The 20,459-nt window shown below is 43.5% G+C and overlaps 1 protein-coding gene across 2 annotated transcripts; it reads left to right on the forward strand.

Annotated features, from left to right (window-relative positions):
- The first annotated feature begins 621 nt into the window (after positions 1-621).
- Positions 622-18,419, forward strand: LOC118100840 (vesicle-fusing ATPase). 2 transcript variants are annotated; one of them, XM_047338394.1, is made up of 21 exons: positions 622-727; positions 2,756-2,841; positions 3,230-3,326; positions 4,194-4,233; positions 5,264-5,430; positions 5,641-5,748; positions 5,854-5,929; positions 6,538-6,693; positions 8,390-8,589; positions 9,552-9,717; positions 9,928-10,002; positions 10,184-10,371; positions 10,887-10,982; positions 11,318-11,474; positions 11,575-11,708; positions 11,983-12,049; positions 12,151-12,230; positions 13,717-13,851; positions 14,067-14,180; positions 17,261-17,312; positions 17,417-18,419. In XM_047338394.1, the coding sequence occupies exons 1-21, from the start codon at positions 716-718 to the stop codon at positions 17,440-17,442; spliced, it is 2,232 nt and encodes a 743-aa protein (XP_047194350.1). In that variant the 5' UTR covers positions 622-715; the 3' UTR covers positions 17,443-18,419. The 2 variants fall into 2 exon arrangements, with proteins under 2 accessions (XP_047194350.1, XP_047194351.1); XM_047338395.1 differs by lacking the exon at positions 622-727 and adding an exon at positions 3,805-3,820 and having other exon boundaries at positions 2,827-2,841.
- Positions 18,420-20,459: the final 2,040 nt, after the last annotated feature.

Genomic DNA, 20,459 nt, shown 5'->3' on the forward strand with positions numbered 1-20,459 from the left:
AAGATGCACAGTCTGATGTGCACTGGATCTTTTGCTGTAACATTTACAAAACAGTGGTTCATGTACATGTACCAGAGTTAGTCTTTCTTCTGCAGTCCCAGGCAGGTTGATGTTGAAGAGAGAACAGACAAACAAAGAAACAGTGAACAAACACACAACAAACTTACATCTGTAGATATAAAAACATACACGCTGAGGCAAAATCCACAATATACAACAATAAGTATAATTACACAATTAAAAGAAGACAGATAAGGGAATTAGATTAGATTAGACTATTCCAGATGAGGAAGAATTTGAATATCCAGTAACCAACGTTTTACAGATTAAATGGCAGTTTGCCAAAAGATCTGAATTTAAAAACAACCAAGACGAGTTACTCTGATCAATATGACAATTTCACCAAATTAGAAAATACAAAACTAACAAGCAGAAAATTATGACTACTTATGAGAGTTAGTAAATTGATAATAACATTTTCAGACATTTTTATTCGGTTTCTTCCTATAATGCACATCTGTTTATTCATATTTATTCATATTTTTTTATAAGAATAAAAGTTTCTGTCGCCGCCGTAACTTATTTCCGGTCCCCGTTACGCGCTGTGTACGCGGTGACATCACCGTGCGCACGGAGGTCCCGCCCCCTGCACGTCGCGGAGCGTTAACGCTGAGTTGCACTTGAGGCGGAGGAGAAGAAACGGAGGAAAACAAAGATGAGCGGCCGCGTGAGTGACTTTAAAACCAACACTCAGACTCACACACAGACACACAACAGTAACAAACCGCCGCACGTTGAACGGAACCGACCGGAGTCTGCTTTTAGCGCGTGAAGTGACCCCGCGCAGGACCAGCCTGTGTGGCAGAACTACTTGTCATTCAAAAGTTGGTCCGCAGCCCGGAAGTAGAAACCTTATGACCGGTCCGGTTAACCGCTGGTTTCAGCTTTAACTCGAACAGCTCGACGCGGTGTCAGCCGAGTCACCGGCTCCCACTGGCTCCCACTGGCTCCCACTGGGCAGGAAGGGGCAGCTGAGGGGGTTTAAATGTGGCTGCACCAGTCCGACTCAATGGTGGCTCAGCGGAGGGAGGAGGGAAGTGTCCGCTAACAGCATTAAGTGGCTCAACGTGAACAGGAGGACCAGTCAGATCAACTGGTGTCCTGTCAGAGGATCCTGGTTACCAGCAGCTGCAGAGTCAACGAAGCGTCTCTGCGGTGGAACCAGTTTGGAGTTTCCCAGTCTAGTGCAGCCGCTTCGTGAAGGTTGTTCAGGCTGCAACTGAAGATTCTTATCATTCTGAGTTTATTTGTCTAATGGTTTTATTAAAGGTCCAGTGTGTCGGATATAGTGACACCTAGTGGTGACGTGTCTCACCGCACCCTCCACTCCCAAACGTCACGTAGAACCTGTGGAAACCTTCAGTTGTATTAAAAACTCAAAAGGTGTTGAGTTTACTTTACTGTAAAAAACATGGCGGCCTCCACAGAGAGGACCTGCTCCAGATGTAAAGATAAAGTATTTAAATATAAAAGGCCCATTCTAGGGTAAAGGAAAGAACAATTTGTACAATTTTAGATGACGGTAAATGGTTTTATATACTGGGACTGTTTCCTTCCTCATTTACACTTTACATTTCAAGTGGTTATGTGAACAACGCGAGGAATGCAATTAACACAATCTCTGGTGCATAGGAAAGACTTTGGATTTCCTATGCTATTAGAACTCGGCTTTAAGGTACAATTCATGGATCTTTCAGCCAAAATATGTGTACATATATATATATAATATTATAATTTCTCTTCCAGTGGAGTTGGGTTTGTCACTTGAACAGAAATATATTCTCCCCAAACAAATCCACGTCGGTCGGGCTGAGTACAGTGTTGTGGACTAATCTTTGTGACAGTGCTAATAAAAGTTAATTAAAAATGCTAACGGAAGAGGAATCTGGGTTTACTCTGACCTACAGGCGCTTGTCATTTAAACATAGAGGAGAATAAGACGTGAGGGAGTGTCGGACCCTGTGGGAACTCAACTGGTGGAAAGTAATAGTCGGCTGTGCTGAAGCTCCACAGAGGCTTTACCAGTGTGAAGTGATCGCCATAGCAACATGTATGTCATAGTGGTTTTTGATGGGAAGTGGGAGCAACGCCTCAAGAGTGCTGGTTCACACGAAGTGGCTTTCTCTGTAGATGCACAACTGTCTGGACGTCCATTTGGATTGTAAACACTGTGAATTATTATCCATAACAGTCCAGAATAACGACTCTTGTAATATGCAGCAGATGTTGAACTGTGCATTAAAATATTCACTATACAGACACTGTAATTTTCAGTGCACAGAACCTAACTTGTTTTGTCATAAACTGTGAATTAAGCAATTGCATGTAAAGCTCTTAGAAGATTTTTTATTTGCCACTTTACTTTAATTTTAAGTAGCAACTTTTAAAATATGTTCATCATTCAAATCAGAGCTGCAGCGATCTGTTGATCAATTAGCTCAACAGCAACTATTTTGATAATTGATTAATTGTTGCTCCAGCTTCTCAAATAAGTTGAACAACATAAGATTTTGTACACATAATAAAGATATTACATTTTTTAACACTCCATAGACTGAACAACTAGTTGAGAATTGAATGTATTAATCTGTAATTTAAGCCGTCTTTATCTGCAGCTCTAATCTGGATACTGTCTCTAGACATTTCCTCCTCAGTGAAGTCAATGTTTGCATTATTTTCTCTGCTGTCTTTCCAGATTATGCAAGCGGCTCGATGCCCGACCGACGAACTGTCGTTGACCAACTGTGCCGTCATCAATGAGAAGGAGCCACAGTTTGAACAGTGAGTGGGATTTCCTCCTGATGCATGTAACCGTAACCATGGTGATTCACTTTGGTATTTACCTTGTGCCCCCCGTGTTTTAACACATTCAATTAAATAAGGAAAACAGATAATGAGGATGCATCTCAAAATCCTCGTCAGCAGAGGGCAGCATTGTTGTCACGGAACCTGAAGAGATGTGGTTCAAAGTTCCGACCTAAACTGGGAAATTATTTTATCTACGATCAAGAATTATCTTTGACAGAGATCGCAGAGGAAGAACGTGATGAAGAAATATAAACTCGTGATTGTTTCATGTTAAGCTGCCCTAGTTAAACAAGACAAACAGTAACAACTTGTTCTGTACTTCTTATTTCCCTCTGTCTCCCACTTGTTCATCCCAACGCAGACACGTGACCGTGCGCAATTTAAGCCACAAGTTTGTGTTCACCTTGAAGAAGCATCCGAGTGTCAAATCCGGGACCATCGCCTTCAGTCTGCTACAGGTTGGGTTCATCGTTTCGGAGAAATATGTTGTCTGGGATTTGTCACCTTAAGGAAACTGTGCGATGCTGTGCTCAGACATTTAAGCGAATAAAATAAACTTTCCCTTTTAACTTACATTTTTGTTCAAGCAGTTCTTCAGAGATTCTTGCTCTCCTCATGAACTGTTTGTATAAATGTCGACTTCGGGCCTGGAAACTGTATTCTCTTGAAATGACCAGCAGATGTCCACATATCCACAGTTTTTCTTTACAAAGCACCTGTGAATGTTAACATGGTGCTGAAGGCAGAAATCGTCAGTTTTCACATTTTTCTTTTTAACCATGAATGCAAAAGTAAACCTTTGAGCTTTCTTGCTTTGTTGTTGCTGTGGATTCTTTTCATGGACGTCTCTGTTTGTCTGAATCTGTCTGTTACTGCTTTCTCCTCTTTCACTTTGCCTGTCTCTGCCTGCTCTGCCTCCGTCTATAAACTTGGCAGCCACAACAGCACACAGGTACGACTGTAACCTCCTCAAAACGGTCTTATTTTACACCAGGTGTTCATTGGATAATGATTGAATTGCCCTCCGGGGACAAATAAAGTTGTTTTGAATTTGATAAACTCATACTTGGCCTGGTAGCGTTCAGCGGACATGTAAACTACAGCTCTGAGTTATGTTATTCCAATATAGATACATGTTGTGAAATAAGACCCAAACTGCAGAGGAACGTTGCACTGATGTCTCCCTGAAATGCGTAGTATGTTTATTTGTGCTTGTAGTTGTCCCTTGTCTCATATCTTTGCCTTATCGATGGCTAAATAGTAACAAGAGTGTTTTTTCTTTTGCAATAATGTGTCGTAATAATGTGTTCTCTATTTCTTCACAGAGAAAGTGGGCAGGCCTATCGATTGGTCAAGAGGTTGAAGGTAAGGTTCATTTTTACAGCTTGAGATTTTCTTGAATCTGGAAAATGTCCAGACCCAATTTTCATGTCTGAAAAAAGATAAAAAGAATAATTTATCAGACTGGGTGGTCACATAATCAGACACATTTGAACATGCAGATGTAAATCAACAGAATTTGAATGCACTAATATTTGATATTAGTATTTTAAAGACAAGCTCACACAGTTGTGTTTTCAGTGGCCGTTATCAGCGCCTCACATTCAGGCTGCAAGGACGTCTGATCCTTTCAGCCTTTTTGTGGTGACTAACATTAATGTGTCATCTGTTGATTAGCAGCCTGACAGCCTTTCTGTCTTTTGATTTAAAGAAACCACAGTGGAAACATTAGAGCCTCTGACATCAGCCCTCAGACTCTGAAGAGTTCATGGAACTTACATGCGACAGATTTTAAAGGCCGGAGTCTTTATCTCGTCCAGAAAAACATCAGACTCTGATGGCAGCATCCTGCAGAATACTAATCATACGTGCTGTTCGGGGGGGTTTTGCTATTGTTCAGGTGTCAGAAGATGATTTACTCGGCAGAGAGAGATGTTTCAACAATATGATTTGGAGGGTGTCTCTGCACATCTGTCACAGCTGGCCAGCATCCAGAGAAAAGCCTAGTGGCTCCCTCAGGCCACAGTGATGGGTTCTATTATAATACTGTCCACATATCAGGACTGAATAAAATATAAAAGATGCATAATATGATAATGTCAGGCCGTCAAGATCGAAGGCATGGGATGATCTCACTAGGTCCTTGCATGATGTCACCACTCTCAAAGCCCCCCATAGACACTCATTATAAAATCCAATAATTGCAGAAAAAGCTGAATATTCCTTAAAGTAGAAGGAGTTGTAAAATACAAGAAATCAGAGCAGGAATATCCAGAATATCAGGACCTGCTGCAAACATAGTGCGACATGGTCAATGTGTGGAAAATGTCATCAGAAATGATCCAGGTCATGATGCTGTTGTCTAAACTGTCCGTTTTGTTTCCTCCACCTCCAGCAACAAACTACAAGTTTGACAAGACCAAGCAGTGTATAAGCAGCATGACAGTGGAGATAGACTTCCTGCAGAAGAAGATCGTGGACAACAACCCGTACGACTCCGACAAGATGGCCGGCGAATTCCTCCAGCACTTCAACAACCAGGCTTTCTGCGTCGGCCAGCAGGTGCTCAGGGCTTTAAGGGGTTAACATTGTGCCAATGTCAAAGTTTAATTTAGTGGAATTCAATACTTCAGATTGTGGAAGTGTCCTAACCCTAACCCCCTTTTTAATAATAAATCGATCAGAGAAAATATGTGTTCACAGCAAAAGCACAAATGTTTATTAAATGTAAGTTTGTTAATCTCTTTCCTGTCCTCATCTTCTTTTTTCTAGCTGGGGTTCAGTTTCTGTGATAAGCTGTTTGGCTTAGTGATAAAAGACATTGAGGCCATGGACCCCAGCTTCCTGAGCGGAGAACAAGCCTCTGGCAAGAAACCGAAGGTATCGGGGGAACACACACGTCCATTCTGTAGCATTACAGGTTTTTAATTTACACAATTTGTGTAAACCTTGATTCATCATCGTCTTTTTTGTGTCTTTCCTCAGCTTGAGATTGGCTTGTTGCTGGGAAACAGTCAGGTGATTTTTGAAAAGTCAGAAACCTCGTCCATGACTCTGATTGGTGAGTTCTGGAACCGAAATCACTCACTATTATTTTTCTGAATTTTGAGGTATATATATATATTTATATGAAACTTAGTGCATGACTGATACGCTCAAGCTGAATGAAAGATAAACTTGTGAGAGACGAGTGTGACGTGAAAACAAAATTGTGCCATGTGTAAGTTTCTCCAGGAGGGGGTGCAGTCTGACCACAGGAGTCTGACACTGAGGGAGTTAATTGTTCACAGACAAAATGTATTTATCTATTTTAAATGTAAACGTACGGGCCGAGCATCATCTTCATCTGTTCACTTATGTCTAGTGAGAGCTGCACGTTAAAAGTCACAGAGACAGAAATGAATAAAAAGCCTCAGATGAGACTCAGTAGAAGCAGCAGGAAACAGAAACATCCTTGATTGAGAAGAAAGGAAAGTTGTAGCAGACACTAAATATTGTCTATTTATTTATGCACTTTAGTCGTGTCTCCTTGTGACTGTGGTAACTTACAGCTCATTGCTTAACATTAACATTTCAAATGTTTGTTTGAATCTATTTGGTGATTTTCAGTGTAGGAAAGAAGGACGTGCTCTTTGGTTTCACTTAATGTGTTTTGTGTCCTCCCTCCAGGGAAAGCCAAGACCCGAGAGTCTCGCCAGTCCATCATCAGCCCGGACTGGAATTTTGAGAAGATGGGCATTGGCGGCCTTGACAAGGAGTTCTCTGACATCTTCCGCAGAGCCTTCGCCTCCCGAGTCTTCCCTATAGACATAGTCGAACAGATGGGTGAGGCCCCCTCCCCGATTTCTTTCTGTCTGTCTCGCCATAACTTATTCATTTGTTTATGTCCCGTTCTTCCACATTTTGTTCAGTTTCGCTGCAAGTCATCTGTAGAATGAGGACATTTTCATTTTCACGTTTTCATCAAGTTTAATCATTCCAGGAACTCTGTTAAACAAAACAAGTTTTAAACACAATCTACTGCAAAATGTCCCTTTATTACTAAGTGGAATTCAATAAGTGATTTAAGGATATTTACTGTTTAAAGATGATAATAAGCAGGCCTTTTTTTTTTTTTCTCACTCAGAACTGAATCCATGATGGTGAACTGATTAGTAATTACTGCCAAAGATAATCACTGTTTTTACTTATTGTTCAGCTTGTGTTTAATCCGTAAATCAACATAATGGCAAACACAACTTTTATTAATTCCTTTGAGAAATGTATCAGCAAAACTGAGAATCAGTAATGAGCAGGCAAGGCAGCGTTCCTCTGTGCCGCCTCGACCGTGACTAAAAACTCTGGCATCCCCCTGACAGTGATCCCTGCGCACACTCATTAATAGATCTTTGACAGCTGTCAGATTGTGATGATTCACTCTTCAAAGAGCAGCAGTTCATTTCTAATGAAAGCCATCAGCACAAAAAAAACACCCTCCCTTCCCATCCACACGCGCACACAGTCACATCAGTCCTAATCCTTGATCCAGAACTCCTGTGAAAACCTGTTCGAACAACATCTGAACTTGGCGTGTGCACACGTTGGTTTAAGTTGGCGCCCTCACACCCTCCGTACCCACACTGCTCAGGGGCCTGTGGCAGTGTCCGGCGGTGTGCGAGCTGACCTTTAGCCGGGTGGTTGTGTGCAGGAGTTGGCCTTTGGCTGTGGCCAGCTGGCGGCTGTAATGAGATGGCATGCTGTGATAGAGCATCCAGCTAAAGGTAAAGCTGTAATTGGCAGGCGTGGGGAGCGCAGGTGCTGACAGAGCGGCCGTGTGCACGTGTATGTTGCGCATTTTGTGTGTGCGTTGGACCAAGAGTTTGAAAGTTTCACCTTGTCTCCCCTTTGCTCCCGGAGAGGTGAAGCAGACAGACAGAAGCTTCAGTGCTTTTCGCTCCCAGACCCCGACACAAACACATCACTTCTCCACCCCCACCTGTCATCCCGGCTGCTTTTCCTTCAGCGGGCCCAAATGGCAGCTCAGATGGTTATCAGGGGCCCCTCATTTAGTCTGGGCGAAATGTCATCAGGCAGGTGCAAAAGGCCACTAAAAGAGCCGCACTGTGAACGTGGTGGAGCGGAGAGCCCACCGTCTCCACAAGTATGTTTTTATTGTGACGTCGTACAATAATAACAATCACAAAGCGATCATCAAAGCCGCATGTTATTGATCCCACACAATAAAACCTTGGAGTCTCGCTGCAGCTCGAGGAAAATATTGATCCCAAAAAAAAAATACTGAAATTCATTGTAAACAAGAAAATAACCATGTGTGATATAGATTTTCTTTTTCATTTCAGAAAATGCAGTATGTTCAAGTTAAGCTGCTGTGACATGTCATTACATAACTAATACCAGTATTGAACCAGTGGGAAAAAGTTCTCACTTTCAGTTCTGCTTGAGAACTGCTGGAGCTTTATGATGAGTAGAAACATTTGCTGCCCCGGTGCTCAGTGTCTCTCCCTTGATCGTCTGTCTCCAGGCTGTAAGCATGTGAAGGGGATCCTGCTGTACGGACCCCCAGGCTGCGGTAAAACCCTGATGGCACGACAGATTGGCAAGATGCTCAAGGCCCGGGAGCCGAAGATAGTCAACGGCCCCGAGATCCTCAACAAGTACGTCGGGGAGTCTGAGGCCAACGTCAGGAAGCTGTTTGCAGACGCTGAGGAAGAACAGAAGAGGGTGAGGACCCTTTACAGTCTATAGTCACATGCACATGAGTGTTTATCCAGGTTTTTACTGCAATCAATCTTTTATTATTAGACAAATAATGTTGACAAACGTGTAATTACAGCTTCCACACATGTTACCTGTGTTTCTACACCTTGGCTGAACTTATTATCTTCATGTGTTCTGCAATTATCCCCCTGGAATACAGAGAAGCATTTCATCAATCAAAACAAAAAGAAAACTCATTTCTCCAGGAGTGGAGAGATCTGTCCTTTAAGTAGACGCTGCTGTAATAGCTTTGATAAAGTTCTTGTGTGTGTGTGTGTGTGTGTGTGTGTGTGTGTGTGTGTGTGTGTGTGTGTGTGTGTGTGTGTGTGTGTGTGTGTGTGTGTGTGTGTGTGTGTGTGTGTGTGTGTGTGTGTCAGTTATGAATTGAAACCCAGCAGTGATGTGTTTGGACGGTGAGACACTAGCGTCCAGCGTCACTCTTCACCACCTAATGAGGGGCTGGGTTGTCTTTGACCTCCTTTTAGACCTCCCTCTAAAACACACACACACACACACACACACACACACACACACACACACACACACACACTCCATCCAGTGTGTAATAAGGACAGCTCCACACCTGCTTTAAATGCTACGTCTGAGACTGACAGGACTGTAGATGGAGAGATAACCCCCCACCCTGCAGCGCTCTTAGATTTTCCATCTGTCTCTCTGTCGACGGTCACTTCTGATTTTTCAGTCGCTATGAAAGAAAAACATTGACGGCGTCTTTTTTTACGATGGATGAAAACAACGTTTTTATCAGTCAAACAGAATTTCTTGAATTTCTTACACCTGCAGTCACAAATTCAAGAAACTGCTTTTACTCAACACTGGCGTCATGTATCTCGCTGCTGCTGTAAACACATGTTGTCATGTTGCATATATTCAGTATTATCTTTATCGTCCTCGTCTCTCTGCAGCTCGGTGCCAACAGCGGCCTCCACATCATCATCTTTGATGAGATCGATGCGATCTGTAAGCAGCGTGGCAGCATGGCCGGCAGCACCGGCGTCCACGACACCGTGGTCAACCAGCTGCTGTCCAAGATCGACGGAGTGGAGCAGCTCAACAACATCCTGGTCATAGGTGCTCAACACACACACACACACACACACACACACACACACACACACACACACACACACACACACACACACACACACTCACACACACACACACACTCAAGACTCTCTGATGTAATCTCTGAACATCTGCACTTATCTCCTCGGTCTCATTCGTCTTCTTCCCTCTGCCTTCCCTTCTTTTTCCCGATCTGTCCATCTGCTGCTGCCTCAGGGATGACCAACAGGCCGGACCTGATAGACGGGGCCTTGTTGAGGCCAGGGAGACTGGAGGTCAAGATGGAGATTGGTGAGAAAAGAACCACAATTGCAAGATGGCAGCACCTGTGTCGGGATTTTTTTTGTTTCATGTTTGTACAGCAGGAGGATTCATCATCCATCTTTATTTACAGTCTATGATCTAGACAGGCAACATAAATGCTCTATATTCTCTTCTCTTTTAAATATTCTATCTTATCGTCTTCCGTCAGGGTTACCGGATGAAAAGGGCCGCATTCAGATCCTTCACATCCACACAGCGAAGATGCGTCAGAACGAGCTGCTGGCCGACGACGTGGACGTTAAGGAGCTGGCCGTGGACACCAAAAACTACAGTGGTGCCGAACTGGAGGGCCTGGTCAGGGCTGCACAGTCCACCGCCATGAACAGACATATAAGGGTCAGAATCCTCAAGAGACATTTCCTGTAACATGACTCACATTTATACTTAATGTTTAATTTATGTCCATGTTTACTTTGTGTGACTGGGAATTCTAAGTTTGGGTTTAAAGTGTTTTTAAAAAAAAAAAAAGGTGTAGTGTTTATCAGGTGCATAGTTTTAAATTCAACACAACTCGGCAGCACACACAGATAAGGTGTTCTCACACACACACAGACACACACACAGACACACACACAAAGCTGCAGATATTATAGGGTGATGATGAATAACAGACAAGGGGCCTTACACATGTCTGGTGACGTTTTACTTCACTCCTCTCAGCACTGATTCTTCCCGGCCTCCTTCTCTCTGTTTGACCTTTCTGCTCTGAGGGAGCACGTTGTCTCCTGACACACAATCGTCTACACACGGTGCAATCTCAACGTGCGACACTTCATGTAATGGATTTCACTAGTGGGGGCACAGAGTTTATCCAGTAATGATGGGACCCATTATTTGCTTCATGTGTTTAGGCCAGCACCACTGTGGAGGTGAACATCGAGACGGCGGAGAAGCTGCAGGTCAGCCGGCTGGACTTCATCACGTCGCTGAATAATGACATCAAACCTGTAAGTTTCTCTACACAGAGGTTTTGTGAAAAAATATATTGTAATACAAAAACCCATCGAATTAATTTGAAAATAATGCCCCTTTAATAAAGCAAGTACAGCAAATACACAAATGTTCATCGCTATTTACCTACAAACGCCCAGAAGTTCAAAGTGGATCATAGAGTTGAATCAGAAAAGGAACAGCAACAGCGTCCAGACTGCAAAAATAGAGAAGTTAGTTAGTTAGAAGTTTGTGTTCACCAGGGTGTCAGGTTCCACAAACCCCAGTTAGTGTGTGTTCGTGAGTTTTTTGAGGAAAACTTACATTAACAACATGTCTTCCTCTCCTCCAGGCGTTCGGTACCAACCAGGAGGACTATGCCAGCTACATCATGAATGGTATCATCCGGTGGGGCGACCCGGTGTCGGCGGTGTTGGAGGACGGGCAGCTGCTGGTGAAGCAAACGAAAAACAGCGACCGCACGCCCCTCGTCTCCGTGCTCCTGGAAGGTAGAACACGTGAACATGAGCACACGCGTCCTCAGTCAATGTTCAGCAGTTTAACACAAACTGAACGGCGGTATGTCCTGGTTTATTTGATCGTTCACAGGTCCATCGAACAGCGGTAAAACGGCGCTGGCAGCTAAGATTGCGGAAGACTCCCAGTTCCCCTTTATCAAGATTTGCTCCCCCGACAAGATGATCGGACACTCAGAGATCGCCAAATGCCAAGCCATCAAAGAGGTAACACTCGACACCTGTATATTTTTAATATGTTCTCCTCAAAGTCCTGAAACAAAGGTCTAGAAAAGTTCAGGGGTTGTTTAAAATATGGGAGTCGTGAAAAGGCCACAAAGACAAATATTTTTACGTAATTTTTTTTTTATAGAAACAGCTTTGAAATCAGACCTAACAAATCTTTACTAAAACCATTACTTTTCGTGCGTCCTGATGATACATAATTCCAGTTGTGTTGGTTTGATTTAGACCTGATTGAACTTTTATTTTTCTGTGATAGATATTTGAAGATGCCTACAAATCCCAGCTGAGCTGTGTGGTCGTGGACGACATAGAACGCTTGTTGGGTAAGTGTAAAGACACATCTCATATTCTACTGCCAATTACATCTACTGTATTTTATCTTGTCCAGGTGGAAGGTCATGATTCATTGTTAATGTGTCATCAGACTATGTCCCAATCGGTCCTCGTTTCTCCAACCTGGTGTTACAAGCTCTGCTGGTGCTGCTGAAGAAATCTCCTCCTAAGGTAATAGACTCTTATTTTCTACCCTCTGTGGCGTTGCTAGTCCTCAGGTGGCAGAAAGAGGGCAGCAGATCATGTGGATGCCAATGCAAAGTCCTGTGAGGAATTGTTGGAGGTCTCTGGCTGCGACTGGCATGTGTGAGCGACTGTGTGTGAGTGTACGGTTATTAGCCAGTGTTTTGGTCCAGGCCTGTTGTGCTCCGAGTGAATGGTGGTGGTGGAGACCCATTTCTCATAGTCTCTTTGGTTGTAGCTTGTGTGTGTCTGTTGTTGATGGGTTTGTGAATGAGAGTATAGCTCACTATATGGCTGCATGTGCATGAGAAGTGGCGCGGGGCCTGGTGTTGAATGCCTGGCTGCAGTGCTCCTCTGGGGTTGTAAAGCGCTGGGCCCAGCGGGGTGCCTGGGGCCAGGGGAGGCCAGGGGGACACGGAGGAGAATGGGCTCTGTGAGAGAGCCAGGACCTGGCAGCACCACCGCCTGTGTGGCACCTCATCTGCATGCAGCATCACAACCCCCCACGCCATGGGGGGGCAGCCAGCAGCCATAATCCCCCTGTCTTCTCGCCACTCCTCTGCCTCTCCTCCGTCGTCGTCTTCTCCTGGTCCAGCTCATCGGCTTAGTGGAGCCAGGATTCTTTTGCCTCTCCTCTTTCTTCTCTGCTCGTATTTGTCTTCTCTTCTGTTGTTTCCTGATTCCGTCTCTTTCCTCTCTCTGTCTCTTCCCTTCTTTTCTGCGTGATCTGGTTCACTGTGGCTGAGATAGATACAGAGAATCATATACTATCATAACGCACCCTCACCTTTGCAATAACTGTGTGATGGCAACACTTAAGCTCAAGACTGGAATCATTTAGACAAGGTGGTGGGAAGCATTTAAAACTCAGCGACACCCCCTGAAGAAACTGATTCCACTGGACGGTGGAAACAGTCTTTACAGGACTGTTCTCACCTGGTAAACCATATTTTTTAAAGTATTAAAACAGGAAGGTGTAGTTCTGTCTGCCTCCTGGTTTCAGAAGGACTCATACTCCTGCCACAGGGTATTTGAAGAGGTCATGATATGGTTGTTTCATGGAGCTACCGCCATCTCTTTTATTGTCATTATTGTTATTTATTCTATTTGAGGCACCACAGCCATTCTCCCACTTGTAGTTCTGTTGAACTGAATTTGTACCAGGTTTCTTTCTTTTATAATTTGGTGTGAAGATTTGATGTTTATCTCTTATCTTTCTTTCTTCCCAGTTTATAATCAAATAGATAAACTGTTTGAATCGTAATGTTGTGTATAAGAAGTTGTTCTTTTGTTTAAGACGTGCTTCACCCGTGCGACAGTGTATTTGGTTTCTTAGAACTCCATGTGAGTCCATGACAGTAAAGAACATAACTCTGCTGGCATAGAATCCAGTTTACATTGACCCTTGAGGAAAGAACAGCTGAAGAGTATGAATGAATGAATAAATGTATGAATGAACCTGCTTCTCTTTCAGGGCCGGAAGCTGCTGATCATTGGCACCACCAGTCGTAAAGACGTCCTCCAGGAAATGAGGATGTTAAACGCTTTCAGCACCACCATCCACATTCCCAACATCTCCAGTGGGGAGCAGCTGATGGAGGCTCTGGAGGTAACGAGACAAACTGTACACACACCAAAACAGAAGCAGGCGCAAAACACACACCGACACGTGCCCACGCTGAACACTTGCTGATGCTGTTCAGACCGGGCAACAGTACTTTAGTTTTAATCCTTTTTATTGTACAATTTCTAAATGCATTACCCAATTCAATTAATGAATTCACAGATTTAAGTGCCCCCTCTCTCTTTGCCCCCTCCCCACAGCTGCTGGGCAGTTTCCAGGAGAAGGAGCGGGCCATCATAGCAGAAGCTGTGAAGGACGACAGTCTGTCGATTGGCATCAAAAAGCTGCTCATGCTGATTGAAATGGCCGTGCAGGTGAGAAAGAGCATCTCTTTGCATTGCTTGGTTTTAGCCTTGTTTCCTGAACCTGCTGCAGTGATGGCAGTCGTTGTTCTGCTGGTTTGGGGCCTGGCAGGGGCTCTCATTGGCCTGGTGGGTTGCCAGGTCTGTACTATTCAGCAGATGATGGTGCTAAGATGCTAAATGAAGATGGTGAATTATATTTGCTAAACATCAGCATGCTATGAGCGCATGTTAGCATGCTGACGTTAGCTCGGAGCTCCACCGTGCGTCAGTAAAATAATCACATTTACAGGCTCCGAGATGTTTTTTTTATGATAAATCTAATGTGGTTTCCGATAGAAAAGGTCAACTTGACATGGGTGTATGTAAAATGTGAAAAGCAAGGCTCCCTCATCACTTCACGTCCACAACTTCCAAATTGGCTCAGCCCGTGTTATTGTTTTTCTAATAGTGTGGTCTGAGCTCGGGCGGCCTGTCCCTCCTCTTCCTCTACATCTCGCCATCAATCTGGGCAGTCAACGGAATCTGTCTCTCGGGCACAAAACGCTGTCGTAGATCAGCGGGAATGAAAAACTCTGCGGCTTTGCTGATGATTTGTTGAGCTTTCCAGGATTCAGGACATTTCCAGTTCACAAACCTTCCTGCAAAACAGTCGCGGTCCGATACTCCTGTAGTTATGAAACCACGTTTTTCTACACAGCGTTCCCAAAGACATGAATGTGTTCTGAATCCCAGGGAAGGTTCTCATAAGAACAACACACTTCCTGGTTTCAGCTTACTCACAATTAACATCAGTCATCCAATGGGCCGACGGATGAGACAGGCGAACGAACTGTGGAAACAAAAGTGAAAACATTCCAACGCATAACAGATTCTTGGCTTCTTTTCAATGAACCAGTCGTATGTACAGAAATAAGTGTAGTTGGTCTATTCACTTTTTTTAAAGTGGCCTTTCTGGGTTTTGTGGTTTGGCAGAGGAAATATAATTCTGTGCATTTTTCACATTCGAAATTGGTTTAGTCATTTCTGTTTTTACCCAAATTAAATGAGTGATTAAAATTGTATTTATAGAGACAAATAGATTAAAGGTATAATATGAAACTATTCGTCTTTATTACGAGACCTATTATATAATATTATATATTAAACATATAATATGTTTGTTGACTTGTGTTCTTACATTATCCAAAATATCTCCAACAATGATAAACCCCAGAGAAACACCCAGTTTTATCCAGACAGGACGTTTGATTTCACCTTTTTATTGCATCATATCTACTTTACCCAACCTTTTGAAAACATTCCTCACCTACAAAACACTTATTGAACAAACTTGTGACAAGAATTCTGAAGTTTCTCTTTAATACCGAGACAGTGAAGTGCAGAAGGAAAATGTTAAACCCAGCAAGGACATGATTTTCTGTCTTTTGGATCGAGATGGATTGGTTTTGTTAGATATTGTTGGTTTTGGTTTGTTAATAATCATTTTTGGCCTGAAGCTGCAGTCGTATCAAACTTCACCTGGTGAAGTTGACTGGCACTGTGGTCAAAAGCACGGCGGGCAGGAAATAGCGCGGGTAGACACCTAAATATAAATCCTGAGTGAGTTTGGCTACGGGGTCGAACAGTCCACTAACATCTGTCACTGTCCTTGTTCTCACAGCAGCACAACACAATCATTTCTCTTCTGCTGCTTGTGTTTCACCGAGCAAATACATAACACGAATATTAAGAAACCTTGTCTCTTAAATAAGACGTCGGTCCCTCCTCATCTGTCAAACTGTCCAAGAGATTTAAAAATGGACCCTGGTCCCAAAAGTGAAGCCAATGCGTAAGTCCCCAGAAACACACGTTCTCTCGCACGACCAGAAGATGGCGACTCCACTGGTTTTACAAGATGTTTCTACAGAAGTCCAGTTTGTTATTGTCCAACGGGACGAGTTCGCGTCAGGAGTTCACCAAAGTTGAGTTTGAACTCGAGCCCCGATGCTGAATTTGCTCCGTGCTCGTGAATGAATCCACCGATTCCACTGAAGTGAAATTTTATGGTTTTAGATGTGACCAGGTCTTTAGTTTGGGATTTTCCTCTGTGATGTCGTAAACATTCTGTCTGCGAGTAGTGGAAACCGCTCTGCTGTGGTTTGGCGTCTTAAAGATTTTAAAAACATCCTGGATCGCGTTTCATTGTCTCCAAACTACATGTCCCTGCAAAAACACGCCACTGCCATCAGGGTCGCTCCGTCTTTGTTGCATCGCTTGTTTTTACTCTTCGTTTCTTCAGAATCATGGAAACTGTGCAGGATTTTCGTTCTTTCTAGATGAATCTTATCTGGGGCCTGAGCGTAACTAACTTCCGACTGATCTTTCTGTTTTTAAAGCCCACAGTGGCGACTCCATCTGAAAACTCAGCTGCCACATCTTGTTTGGTTTCCTGACAAAACAAGTCGCTGACTCTGCGGCAGGCAGCTGCAGAAATTAACCGAAGTCTCACTCATTGCCTGGTGTTAATTTCTCCTGCTGACTGCGTGTCTGTGGTATGTTGACGATGTGTACGGCCTGGTTGTTGGGCCTGGATGCTTTGTAATTGCTGTGGTATGCACCAATGTGGCCATGTTTTGCACCCTGCAGCCCCCACTCTCACAGACACACACACAGACACACACACACCCCATCCCAAGCCCAAAGAAGTATGAAGTATGTGTTTGCCGAGACATGCTGCACAACTACGCACATACACATCCACAGTGAGTCTCCCGGTTTTCTCTCTGTCGTCTCTCCTCTCATTCCGATGTCTCCTCCCTGCTCTCACATCTTAGTTCTCGTTGCTACAGGCGCTTCCAGACGTTCTGTAAGTTATTGCACAGGTTGCCATTAATTTGACTTCCTCTCCCCTCCTCCTGTTTGTTCAAACTGAAGCTCGAACTCCAAGACCCGCCGCTTTTTCAAAGGGCTCAGATGTTTCAGCACCTTTACTTCTGGATACTCGGTTAAACCAACGATTGTTTCCAAAGGAAAACAAGACCTGTTGGGAAATGTGAGGTTGTTTTCCCGTGTGCGTGTTCGTACTGAGACGTAATGTTTCTGTCTTTCAGATGGATCCCGACTACAGAGTGAGCAAGTTCCTGAGCCTGTTGAGGGATGAAGGTGCGTGAGTATTGTCATGTTTCTCTCGTTTGTACGATTTTTTTTATCGTTGCTTCAACAGTGATAAATAACGCACATTTTATGTTTTGTTTTTCTTCTTGCAGACTTGGCTAGTTTCCATCTCTCTTGATCCCTCCTTCCTTCCTTCCTTCCTTCCTTCCTTCCTTCCTTCCTTCCTTCCTTCCTTCCTTCCTTCCCTTCTTCCCATCCCCGAAGCTCTGAGCACTTCTCTATCTGCACTGCGGCTTTCTGCAGCAGCAAATGACCAGGCGACCTCCTGTGATGATTAAAATGAGAAGAATATGCAGTGTTTGTGGTGTCTGTATATACTGTGCTGTGATGACTCCATTTTGATTTTATATATGAAAGAGTGAAGGCAAAAGATGCGAAGTAGATATTCATGCATAAACACTAATGATTATACTGTTCATATGGGCCTCATTCGTTTGTAAGCACAGACTTGTGATCTGATCATTCCACAACTTGAAGATCTCACTTTGTTACGTTTTTCACATTCACTTACTTAAGTTTGCTCACATTTATATTTTATGAATAAATTGATTCTAATACTAAGAAGAAACTCAGCGGAATTGCTGGAATTAATCATTAAATCAAATGACGATGTAACTTTCTCAAGGGAAGTTGTTTGGTGTAATATCCACAGAGGAACATGAAGGACTGATATCGTCCAGTTAGTTGAAACTATTTCTCTTTCACCCTGAGAAAAGCCTTGTGCACTACAGCAACTCATTAACCAGGGAAAAGAAACGATCCATTAGATCTTATAGTAGTTACATAGTTGTTGAATTGAACCAATCAGGAACATGTGTTGTGTCAGTTACTCCTCCATTGATGAAACGTCTTACAGATGGAAATTGTGTTGTTACAGCATGTGGTCATCTTCCCTGCATTTCTTCTTCAACAGTTATTACAACAGTTATTAGTATGTGTGCCTGTTTGTTTTTGTACCTCTTTAGGACCTTTTCGAGCAGAAACACTGACCCTGTCAGGACCAGTGGACCTTATGGGGACCAAAGTTCGGCCCTAATAAGGATTTATTGACAATAAAAGAAGATATAATATAATAAATAACTTGTTCTTTCAATTCCCAATTTCTAAATAGAAGTTCTGAATCAATGATCCATGTACAATATGTGAAAAGTTTAGTTTAGAAGTGTGTGTGTGTGTGTGTGTGTGTGTGTGTGTGTGTGTGTGTGTGTGTGTGTGTGTGTGTGTGTGCGCACCTCTGGGGAAAAAAAGCACGAGATAGACGACACGGTTTTGTTCTTCAAATATATAATCTTAGCTCAGTCATACAGATATATACATTGTATAATAAATAATATTTATAAAAACATAACATTTACGATTATAAAATAAAAAGGGAATTATTCACTTTAAAACATTTGTACAAAACTTTGGATATAGCGGGGGGGGTGTATAGGGGGAGTGGGAGGAGGGAGGGAGGGAGGGAGCACAGAACGGTGGAGGGCTGCGTTCGAACATGACGCAAATGCTAAGCTATGTCACAAAGAGAGGACGGCCTGTACACACCACCGGGGAGCTTGTGTTGTTGTTGTTGAATATACTTGATAGGAAGCAGGTGGGACTGTCAGGACATGTTGTCTGGAAACCTCACAGTTTGTTCCACCTTTGTGAAGAGGCAGCCTGTCCCACTCATGCACCATCCATCCATCATCCATCCATCCATCATCCATCCCTCCATCCATCCACCTCTGTGTCGCTAGCAGCCATCACACACACACACACATCCTGTATAACTGTCTTTAATGTTTTCGGAATCCAAAGTCGAGATACTGTTTTTTTTTTCTGGGCGCCAAATATCACAACAATTTTCCTCAAGCGTTTAAAAAACCCATTTGCTCAGAGAAACAGCGATGGCCGGGGTGTTTTTTGGGGGAGCGCTGACAAGAATACAAGTTCATAAATCATGCTTCTTAAAAACCTCAGATGTCTCACTGAGGGGGTATGGAGGGAAAGGAAGGATGTGACAGCCAATCAGAATCCAGTCTGGTCTGCACATGTCATCACATGTCCCCCCTTTTTTTATTACAGTGATAAAAGATTTGCCTAAAGTCTCAAAGTCGACCTTGATGATTGCACGTAGCTTCAGATGAGACGATCTTTGCTCGTAAAGCGTGACTCAAATTCAGCCGTAGACCATTGATCTGCTCGCTGGCACAAATTTGAAAACTTGATTTTCTCCAAAACGCTGCTTCACCCGACGTAATGTAACGTTGCATCAAACCAACAATCGATTTACAGGTTGATCGTGACCCAGGAACAAACTCCCACAGAAACAATGCTCAAATGTTTACCACCTGGAGTTATGTGAAACTGAATAGTGCATAAACATGTGTAGGGTTGTTGTGGATTGAGCACGTGGATCACACACACACACACACACACACACTCCCTCCTGCATACCTCCACTCCCAGCCCATTGGTAATATTTCAGAAATGCAGGGATATAAAATCCGGCTGTAGCATATATCTCTTCCAGGCTTCCCCCTGGTTGACTGGTGCAGTAGCGCTGGTCAGCAGGGAGGAGCAACACTGAGGATTTCATCTGCTCAGTAGTTTTTTTACGAAACACAGGACGGTGGCACCTCCGCTGGCCGCCCGCTGCTCGTAGTTCAATCAGTAGTCACAAAGTGATGGATTCCTGGGGCTGCCGACGTGCTCGATATCACTTGGGACTAAGTGACGGTTTAGAGGTTGGTTTAGTTTAAAGAAAAAATAAAATCAAAGTAAAGGTCAACCGGCACAGACTGCCCGGAGCGGTGAGGTGTTAGTTAGACAAATGCTTTTTTTTTTACTTAAAAGCAAAGAGAGTCTGAAAGTTTCTTTTCTGTTTTTTTTTTACTGCATTAATCTCACAGGTACAAAGTGTTACTGTACATGCCACAAGCATCGTGTGGGCATGGAGGGGGGAAATAAATAAAGACGGGGGGGTCGGGGAGGGGGGGGCCGTGGCCCAATGCTGCAGGGAAGAGGGATGAGCTCGCACAACACTTCCTGGTTGGATGTTGTGGGTGTAGTGGTTCGGAAGACGGATGCTAGTGCAGGTGTGTTTTTAACTTTAAGTCCTCGTCTGTGCTACTGCGGATATTGTTTTGAATGGAT

This window comes from Hippoglossus stenolepis, chromosome 21 (assembly GCF_022539355.2).
Source record: "Hippoglossus stenolepis isolate QCI-W04-F060 chromosome 21, HSTE1.2, whole genome shotgun sequence".
Taxonomy (NCBI): Eukaryota; Metazoa; Chordata; class Actinopteri; order Pleuronectiformes; family Pleuronectidae; genus Hippoglossus; species Hippoglossus stenolepis.